At 32.6% G+C, this 10,630-nt stretch overlaps 1 protein-coding gene across 1 annotated transcript; it reads right to left on the bottom strand.

Moving 5' to 3' along the window:
* Positions 1–9,755, bottom strand: LOC114185312 (aspartic proteinase-like protein 2). The gene is made up of 10 exons (XM_028072971.1): positions 9,400–9,755; positions 9,170–9,299; positions 7,544–7,791; positions 6,588–6,815; positions 5,606–5,768; positions 5,263–5,336; positions 2,351–2,438; positions 1,444–1,519; positions 643–714; positions 1–554 (listed from the first exon to the last, which is right to left on the bottom strand). Exons 1-10 carry the CDS (start codon positions 9,645–9,647, stop codon positions 406–408), a joined length of 1,476 nt encoding a protein of 491 aa, XP_027928772.1. The 5' UTR covers positions 9,648–9,755; the 3' UTR covers positions 1–405.
* Positions 9,756–10,630: the final 875 nt, after the last annotated feature.

Genomic DNA, 10,630 nt, shown 5'->3' on the forward strand with positions numbered 1-10,630 from the left:
TTGAAGATTGTATAGACATGTATTATTTTAATATAATAGAAATCCAATAGCTAGCACAGAATGCTCTACAATAACTAACGTAAATATTTGCAATTAAAACTTGCGATACATGCGTAGCTTGTCGCATGACAATTATACATTTGGCATAAAGACCCAAGCTAAGTCTAATAACATATACAATTGGTGGTTGCAATTTACATATTCACCATGGGGATTCGGATGAAAAATTTTACCCACAGCGAAGGTTCCCAATGGTCAGTGTCCTAGTCTCCCTTGAAGATTACATTTTAAAATCATGCAAGTTCATGAAAACTCAATTTCTCACTTTGCATTTTTTTTGTCCTTTCTATTTCCAAATCCTGTTGCCATAATTTTGACCTTAGTATATGTGTTTGCTGTTCTGTTTCAATGAAGCAGTGTATGTAGCAGAGGAAGTAGAAACAAGATCATGATTCCGTTGATGTTTAAAACGCATGCAAAAGAATTAATGTAGTGGAAACCAACTAAATGGACCGTTCCCGTTCGTTCATCCTTCACTTTAATGCTTGAAGAACCTGAGATACACCATCCAAAATATTATTAAATCACCAATTATCAGAATGAAGTAATACAACTCATTTCAAATTAAGATATGATACTCACAGTTGTACTCAGTCCATCCAATAGCCTGATTTTCAAGGTCGTAGAAGACAAGTTTATTTGAAAGCACTAAATCTGCAACAAATAAATATATAGATGAAGCTGCAGAGTAAGGTCATGGAAAGCAAACTTTCTGGAGATCCAAAATTATTACTGATACTGATTCAGCTATAATTTACATCAAGAAAAAAAATATATATCAGGAAAATTCTTCCACCAGTAAAAATAATACATTTATCCGAATATTTAGGTTGTAAAGTACCTAGTATTTTTATCTCAGTACATAAACATTTGCTCCACATCAGACTCACAATAGGGAATTTAAGTTGGTATAGCACAAAGTATTCAACACTAGCGGACAAAGATCTGGCTATAGGCCCCAAAGTAAAACCCCATCATAAATAGGAGAGGGCCACGAGCACTCTATTGTTTTGGTAATTCACCAGATGAGCCAGAAAACGCATTTGTTTAATTAAAATTTCAAGTTTCACCTCTGGAAAAAAATAGTTGGCCCATTCAGAGGTTAATGCAGTAATATGCTTAAATAATAAAGACCCAGTCAAGAAACTCGAGTTATCCCACAAAAAATGTTCCACGATATGCATTTATGATGTATTTGTCTTGTTTATTTCAGAAATCAGATTTAACCAGGTTCAAAAATGTTTCATCTCAAAATGCTGTTACAAAACTCGCCCTTTCTTCCCTTCATAATGGCTATGGCAGTCTCATTCTAAAGCAGGAAGCAATATTTAGAAAATTAGCGGCAAATGTCTACTGGTACAAAAAAAGATTTGAAGAGAATACCTCCTAATAAGGTCATATTTTTGTTATCTCTTGATTGTGTCCCACTATTTTGCCAACCAATACACCAGAAATCTCCCTGCAGATGCACATCAGTATTTAATTCATAGTATAGTATATAAAGATTTTGAATATAAAAGTCATTGACATATAAAATCTGTCTGTTTCCAGAACTCATTCCGGAACTCACAAAAAACTAAGCTCGGTGTAGATGGAACACAAAAGGTTTCTAGTATGCACTGTAGACACTTTAGGTAGAAGCTACTTTTTCTTACTTTAGTCCAGAATATCAGTTAGGGCACGATGCAGTTGGGTCATATTTGGGGACAAAAGAATTAGACCAGTTTTGTATACACTTTTCAAGGGGACTCGAAACTGAATATAAATGTAAATTGTAATGGATTCTTTTTATTTATTTGGATACAATCATTTTCACACCTAAAACTTGTTTCACATGGTATTATATATCCAAATAGTGTATTCCAACAAAATTACTTTTAGGTGAACAGTATCACTTCCAAAACACATTCAACGGAAACGAATTTTAACAAATTTATGACATTATTGAAAAGCACAAGTAGCAAATGCCAGAGTTCCAAAAGCATGATCATAAAAAAATTAAAAATATTAGTTAAAAGATGTCATGCCGGTTATAGAACCGAAAGTGTATATATGTTGCTCTGTTTCATCCTATAGTGTAGACGGGCATTCTAAAACCATAATAAGTAATTGTAGTTGGAATGCAGACCCAAACACAAAACTATACGCAATACTTGAGAAAGGGATAACCAACATAAGGCATGAGCAACAAATAATGACAGAAGGCTGATAATAGGTCCCAAAACAAGCCAAATAAAATTCTCATACACCACAACAAAACAAAAAGCAACTAGACTTGCAATATACTTACAGAGGGAAATAAGTAATCATGTGGATAAACCTTTAACGAGAGTCCATTTTCAAAAAAAAATGTGACAGCTGGGAATCCATCATCAACACTGCAACAATAAATACAATAGCCATTACAGTCCTGAATGAAACTGATACAGACATAAAGGCATAGCGTATACAAAGGGAGCAGTCCAGTTATCAAAGCACTCCAACAAAGTTCTTAACTTAAACTAAAGAAACGTCATGGAAGACATCAGTCAAATCAAGAAGTCATAAGCAGAGTCCGTATATTATTTATTAGAATCATGCGACAATTTACAGGTTAATTGTCCAAAAATAATATAAGTTTACACCTTAACAAAAAAATACATTTTATCTTAAACATAGTCGATAGCATTGTGGGAGAAAAATGCCTCTTTACCTGACTAGTAGCATATTTCCTGCACCTTGCACCTTAAAATTAAATTAAAAAAATGTGGTATTTTTAAATTGTAAATTTTTTAGAAAGTAGCAAAAAAAGGATATTATTACAAAACATTAATGAAACAAAAATAGAAGAAAAAAATAATGAAACATACTATAACCCAATGAAAAAAATATTTACCTATAAATAGATACAAACTGTTCTAAAAGTAAAACGAAGAATTATTATCAGGTATCACACATAATTAGTTAAAAAAAAGAAGATATAATTATTGAATACTTTAGAATTAATATTGTATACATTTTCACATGAAAGCTTGTAATATGTATGAATCCTATTTCCCAAAAAATTCAGAAAATATAAGCAGATAAAAGTGATTTCACTTTGTAAATGTTATTGAAGTAAAAAGTGAATCTTGTTTTGAATATAAATCACAATATTTTTATGAAAATATCTACTAACACCTTCAAAAACAGTACCAATCTATTAAATTATCCAGTTTGAGATCATAAACTGTTTGATTGATTAAAACGAAAATGAACAAATTTTCAACTTTTTTATTAATATTTAAATTCATTTGTGACATGAATCGGCTAAAAAGATTGAAAAAAGCAGAAAACAAGAGTAGTTAAGATTGTTTAAAAATAAAAACAAATAAAATACAAAGATTTCGTATATTAGGATTACGAAGAGAATTTGCCCAAAAATAATTAGAATACTTCATCAATATGGATTACAAAAAATTGTATTTAACTACTACTAGAGATGGGATCTCTCCTTTTAAAAGAAATCAAGTAAAAATTAGAAGCCATAAATAACGAAAAATGGAACAAATTTGTTCTATTGCAAGGAGTATATTTAAAAAAAAAATTAACATTAAAATTCAAATAATATGCAATATGTTTGTTAACTTTATGTAATATAAAGTGTCATTGTGGTTATAATAGTTGAAAATGAGATTTTTTATTTTAAAAATTAAAAATTTTAAACATTGAAAAGGTTGCATAATTGCAGCATTAACAGTGTCATGTTGAAATGACTAAAACATCAAACCATTAAGAACTTAATATTTCAAAAACAAAACCACTAAACATAATTTCCGAAAAATGTAATGTCAAGCACAGAAATAATGTAATAATATGTAGTTGTTTTCAGGGTATAACATTAATGCATCACGTAAGTGGTCATGTTGATTGGGTGGTTTCCAAAAGTCTTTGCAATACAAAAATAAGAATTGAAATGGCAAATAGACTACAAACCCAAAGATTTCCTAGACAAACCCCTTTAACATATAATATAGACTACACGTAATATTGTTACTATTGTTATTATCAAGAAAAAAAGTTAAGTCAGAAAAAAAAAAGGATACAGAGAGAGGATAAGAAATCTTCAAGGACTAAAGATGACACCACTAAAAGAAGAAAAAAGAAATAGAACTCGGGAAATGTGCAACAGAGCAAACCAACAAAGAGCATAAAACCTCAAACCAGCTATTGCAGATTAAGGTAAGAACATTAACTGATCAATAAATATCATAAAACAATTTGTGAACCAATACTGTAAAACCAGAAACAGAACTATACGAAATTTCAGAGCATACAATCATAACTGTGTCCTACAAGAGGAAAACACATCTACCAAAATGGAAATAGAAGGATAAGACATCTACCAAAATGGAAAACATATGAAAGGGAACAGAAAAAATTTTCCAAGTGCAATTTAGAAGTGGAGAGTGAAAAGTCCTATCCTGGATAACTTGCTATGCCATGAAAAAGCTACTTGAAAATTCAGGAATATAAGCTCAAACACCAACAACCAGTAGAGAAGCCAATGCTGATGACAGAAAGCTTAAACAAAGCCAACATGGCATCACGGTTGCCATATTGAAGGATGGTGACCAGTCCTAATGGAATTATAACAACAAAACATGAAATGAGTGAGTGAAGAACAGAGTTGATAGTAGATGACCAGGTCTGGTTAACTTAATGGTGATTTCACCCTGTTAAAAAAGATTTATCACCAGACAAATTTCGAAGGAGATAAGTACAACAGAATTTGTCAAAAGTCAAAACCACTTTTTGATTTGTTTTCCTCCGATCTTTTTATTACTTTACCACACATTGTTGAAGGGCAATTCTACCTTAGAAAGAATAGACAAACGCTCACCTCCCTGCCATTTTTGTGACACATGTCACACATCATGAAGAGAAACTATAACAGTGTGGACTGAACCACCATTATCAAAACCATAATATATAGGCCCTTCCTTCCAAAACTAACCATCCAACAAAGAAATCTTTTAAACACAATATGCCAAAGTAAGCTAGCAAAACACCTGAGCTTGTTCCCAACCAACAACAACACACCATTTACATGCAATATACATGCATGCACATTTCTCTTCAGATGTGTTCAACAAAATGAGAGAGAGAGAGATTGCGTTAAACCCCCAGTTATAGTATCAGTACAGTATGAGGATTAATGAATATACACGTTATGCTTCATACCTCTCAGAATATTGAAAGCATGTATACTCGTCATGGAGAGTCTGAACTTTTAGACCAGTTTGCTGAGAAATTATCTAACAAGAGAAAGCAATTCAGATAAGTGTATGATAAACTGTCATGTAAATTTAGTAATGAATAGAAAATAAGTCTTTCAGTAAAAAAAAGGGAAACTGTATATTGATTGTGTATTTCGTACATTCAGTGATCTCCCTTTTATAGGGTAAATGACTACGCATAAAAAAGGAAACAACAATAATAAAGAGGAAGGGAAACAATTTTTTAAAGAAATTTACAGATATTTCACCTCCTGAATGTTTATGATATTTATAACACTTTTATATACCTTGGATACTAGCGGATCATAAATCCCTTCAGGCAGATAGGCCAAGGTTGTACCACTGTCAATTATTGTCCCTTTTCCATCCCCTTGTGCCGAAGCATCTGTTGATAGACTAAGGAAAGTTTGGCCAACTTGAACTGCTGTCATATTGACACTGTAGTGTGGCCTAAAATAAATTTTCAAATGTCATATCTTCTCAAAATATAGATTTCTGTAAACCAATATCTGAATAGAAGAGAGACAACAAGTATCAAATTTGTTAAGATCCCATTAGTTAAGGTTATGTTGGACCCAGCTTTCTACTTACTTAAAAGCTACTTTAAAGTTAAGGCTAAAAATAAAAAGTTTAAATATAAGGTAGAAGTTGTTTGGTAGTCTTAGCTTAAAAACTCCTTCTAAGCAAAAAGATTTGGTTCATTGTTCTACATCAATTAGTTCAGGAAGAAAGGGAGAAAGAGACTAAGGAATGCAATTAGTAAAAACTGATGTAGTTACCATTCTTTTAAAAGCTATTCTTCCTCCCTTTTTTCCTTTATTAAAATCAAGGTCCTCATCTTTTAAGAGCTTGTGTTTGGCTCAACTGCTCCTTTTAAGGGGAAGAAAAGCCAAAAAAAGTTGGCCAAACCTACATTTATGGCTTAGATACTACTTATAATGACTTGGGCAAGCTTCCAAGGCTGATTCAGTCCATCAGATGTCAATTCTAATAATAGTAAACCAAACTATCATCACAAATTTAGCAATTCAGCCCATCAGATGTCAATTCTCATGAGCTAGTTTTAGGGTTAAATTAGCCCAAATTAAAAATAAAAAACAGTGTTCTATCATCACAAAACATACTACAATATCTGCAAAAGATATAATGTGGATGGACACTAACAAAAAAAATGATAAGAAAACTGAAGAATTAATCCCCAAAAGAGTAATTAATAACAACATAAGAAAAAGTAATCTAATTCCGAAATGTATTAAAAGAATCGCATACTGGTCTGGTAATAATGGAGTCATATTCACTTTAGGTTGCACAACATGCCCAATAGCAAATATACCACCTCCATTTACTCCATTTAAACAATGAGCAAACATCTTTTTCACTTTGCCAGAAGAAGCAAGTTGTGAAATCATTGAAGAATTAGCTTTTCCAAATCCAAGTATTCCGTCAAGTGCTTCTTCATTTGAAGAACTTAGATCTCCAGATTGTCTAGCACCACACCTACAAAATATTCATTTTAAATATAAATAGCACCCAACATTAAAGTATTGAACACAATAATAATCACCAAAACCATTACAACCTAAGTGCCTCCAGAATCACATCAAGCTGCTATTAGAAAAGGCACTTCCAGGAGTGTTCCATATGTTAAGGTGTTCTATTCACCAACTCAGTATTATTCAATGAATTAAGGTGTTCTACATCATTGATAGGACAAATTGCTGAATTATTCAATACTTTTTTGCATAAATTTATTTTCAGTCTGACTAAGGTTCACATTACACAACTTAGCTAATAAACCTACAGTAAATTCCAGGTTGGAACACTGCAAGAAGTACAGACGTCACCATTCTTCTCACTCTCAATCTTACTCAAATAGACAGCTGATTGAAAATTACAGCCAAAGCCAAGTATTTTCTCAGGTACCAACATCAATTTTGGTTTTGGTGAGGACTTAGACCAAATTTGTACGCTTCTTAGTCAAACAAAAATCAAAATCAACACCTTTGAAAAGTAATACCTGCACACCGGCCAGTGCATCCACTTTATGTTAAGATAATATCTATATGTGAGAAATTATGGTATTTCAAGTTTGCAACTAAAGCATCAGGTTAAATTACTATCAACACACATGTGTGGTTTGAGTTCATTCCTTATGAGAAATTGATACCCACTAGCAGCAACAGATTAAAAGTAATAGCACGCATTACTGCCACATGAAAACTCACCCAAATATAATACTTCCATTAGCTGAATCGGTTTTAAGGTCCCCAGACACTTGCTCGTAAAGTACAATATCCTTTACGAAGTTACCAGCAGTTGAGCTCCCATCACCATATATCTCCAGATATGGACAGGTCGTATTAGTAGTGCATCCGGACAGAAGACCTCCATTGACCTCTTTGCAGAACTCTTGATCACATGGAACAGATTTACCAGAGGAGGACTCCCTTATGTCATAGAGTGTAAGGTCCATCTGTGATACACAAAAAAAAAAATCAAATGAATAAAAACATCAGAGTTAACTGAGGAGACACACAACCAGAACATACATGGTAAGGACAGAAAAAGACAACATTGACCCACATAGCTACCAAGGGACAATCAAAATGATACATGGTATGAGAATGATCATCTCGCAGACATAGAATGCATATAAGGAACTATTTGGCATGTAAAGAGAATGTAACAAAGCAAAAAAACACCCTTGAGTGTTTTATTCTTTTTGGCTCCAAGTACTTAGGTTGATTTCACCGTGAACAGTCAAAGTAGATTTCTATATTGCTACAAAACAAGCACTTGGTGAATCCAAAAAATACCACATTAACCCTGTGTTATAAGAGTAAAAATAGTGCATTCCCTGACAGTGTAAAAGGTTTTTACAACATGTCAACCAATTAGAAACTGCCATGTACGGTAATTTTGTAGACTTTAACAATACCTATCTTTAAAATCATCCCTAACATGATTTCTTACATAGGGCATAGATTTTAGGTTTAATTATTCATGTCCTTGTACTTGCACGTCTTTTACGTTTTAATCCCAACACCTAGAAGCTACTCATCTTGTCCCTATACGTACACTTATTTACCCGGTTGATTCTCTGTCATCCAAAATTGTAAGGACTACCATGGATTAATGAGTGTGTATAAGGGAAAAAAAATTAGTTAAAAAGTGTACATGTAGCGACTAAAATTTGTAGTTTGTAAGTGTAGGAGGTAAAATGTAAAAAATGTATATGTATAGGGACAAAATGAGTAATTAAATCTTATTAAACTCATGTTCTAATCAGTTATAATTTTATGAGTTTTGATTCTCTACAGGTTTTTCTCTGCTATTTTTCTGTTGTGTCTTCAAAATCAACTGATGGTCACTGATTTTAAAGTTTTAAAATATATTAAAATTATCTTTAAAATACCAAAATTGTGTGTTTTTAACGTTTAACAGAGAACAGCACCAAAAAACTTAGTGGATAAACTGGACTCTAATTTTATAATACACATAAACAAAATAAACCCAGGCAACCACGTTAGCCAAGTGATGAAGGCAGTAAAGTAGCACTAAGCTAAACTAAAAACATGGCATAAACCAGCATTTTACTACCCAGAAGTGTAATACACTTTTAAAAGTACGAAAACTCAAAATAAATCTCAACGTTGTGACTTTAGTTTCTAACTCAACTATTCATTGTCACTTGTGTTCCTAAAAGTATGTTAATAGCGCCCCTAAAAGTTATGAGATATTTCTAATTTTCTACTAAAATATTGTGATTGCGTTTTCAAAGACTAAATGAAAACGTCTCACACTATCAAGAACCAAACTGGGAATTCACCCTAAAACGATGAAAAGCTTACACCAAGGCTACTTCTGGTGGGGCATTCTTTGCACTGAATGCAATTGACCCACATAATGTCAGTGCCAGTGTCCACCTGCAAGTAGTAATTCTTCGGAGGAGTTCCAATCCCAATTTTAGCATAGTAAAGCCTACAAACAAAAGACACAAACACAACAAATCAGTTCAGAAGATGATCGAACCAAATTTGAAGAAAGAAAGGAAAGAATTGATTAGTGGCAACGAACGGACCCAACGGCGTCGGGGCGGCCGCTTCCGCCGAGGGGGAGGTCGACTCCGGCGAGGAGGGAGAGCTGGCGGCGGTAGTCATGGGCTTTGAGGGCAGAAAGGGTGCGCTCCTGGTACTTGCACTTGACGTTGAAGACACCGTGGGTGGCGCTAACGACACTCGCCGGTGACAGCGACGGTAACAGTGACAGAAAAAACCACACGCAGGCGGAGACGAAGATTGTTCTTCTGCTCCCGGGAAGCATCTCCATGGACGTAGTTGTCACGCGATGCAGCGAGCGTCGCGAGGTGTTGTGTTTGTTGGGAGAGTGAAGAGGACTCCAGAGGGGAGAAGGAGGAAATGGAGATTGGGGTCCACGCGCCAGCACGAGAATGGAGAATTAATTGGTGGGTGATAGAAAATAAAAATCATAATATTATAAAAATAATATTTAATTAAGTTTTAATTTTTTTTTATTTTCAATTGAGTACTGTTGAGTTTTTTATTTTATTGAATAATTAAAAATTATATATTTTTCAATAATTCAGCTTTTAATCATTGTTTACTTCTGTTATTAATTGTACAATATAATTTATAATACCATCTTAATTATTTAATCTTATCAGTAATATAAAATGATAATTTTTTATTTATTTAAAAATATTTTAGATAATAAGATTCTTAATACCTTCCTTTCTTATCAAAGATATTTTAAATAAAATTAATAAAAGTCATCATTTTACGTCGTGCTTTCAACCAAAATATATTTGACACTTTGACTAATGAAAAGATTTTTTTCCTTTCATGAAGTGGTTATAATATAACTCATTTCATATTCTCCAAACTAAAATTTGACGAGTACATACAGTTTTAAATTATTAGAGTTTAAATGAAGTGCCTTTTAATCACGTGTTTAAGTCAAGGATATATTAAAATATCGTTACAAATCTTTAAAAAATTGATTTTTTTTCATTAAAAAATGTTTTCTTTTTACATGATTCAAGGTAGGATTGTTTGAAATAAAGTTTTGTTTTTTGGCTGATGAAAATATTGTCCTTTTTAACAAATTAATAACAGATTTGAATTATCATCTAATTGGTAGGAGAAGAGAGTGTTTAAAATGTGAGAAGTTGATAATGTTACCAATTTTCAACTTCAATTTAAAATGTTGTATTTTTCAGACTAAAGAATTATATGCATTTAAAACTGTAAAAACTGGTGAAAGTATTTTGTTGCATTTAAAAATATGCATTT

This window comes from Vigna unguiculata, chromosome 5 (assembly GCF_004118075.2).
Source record: "Vigna unguiculata cultivar IT97K-499-35 chromosome 5, ASM411807v1, whole genome shotgun sequence".
Taxonomy (NCBI): Eukaryota; Viridiplantae; Streptophyta; class Magnoliopsida; order Fabales; family Fabaceae; genus Vigna; species Vigna unguiculata.

Excerpts from the sequence above, each read along its gene's own strand:
- LOC114185312 (XM_028072971.1), bottom strand. The coding sequence starts at position 9,647 with ATGGAGATGCTTCCCGGGAGCAGAAGAACAATCTTCGTCTCCGCCTGC. Across the intron at positions 9,300-9,399 it reads GGCCGCCCCGACGCCGTTGG|GCTTTACTATGCTAAAATTG; the intron begins GTCCGTTCGTTG and ends TTTTGTTTGTAG. Across the intron at positions 6,816-7,543 it reads AATGGAAGTATTATATTTGG|GTGTGGTGCTAGACAATCTG; the intron begins GTGAGTTTTCAT and ends AATATTTTGTAG.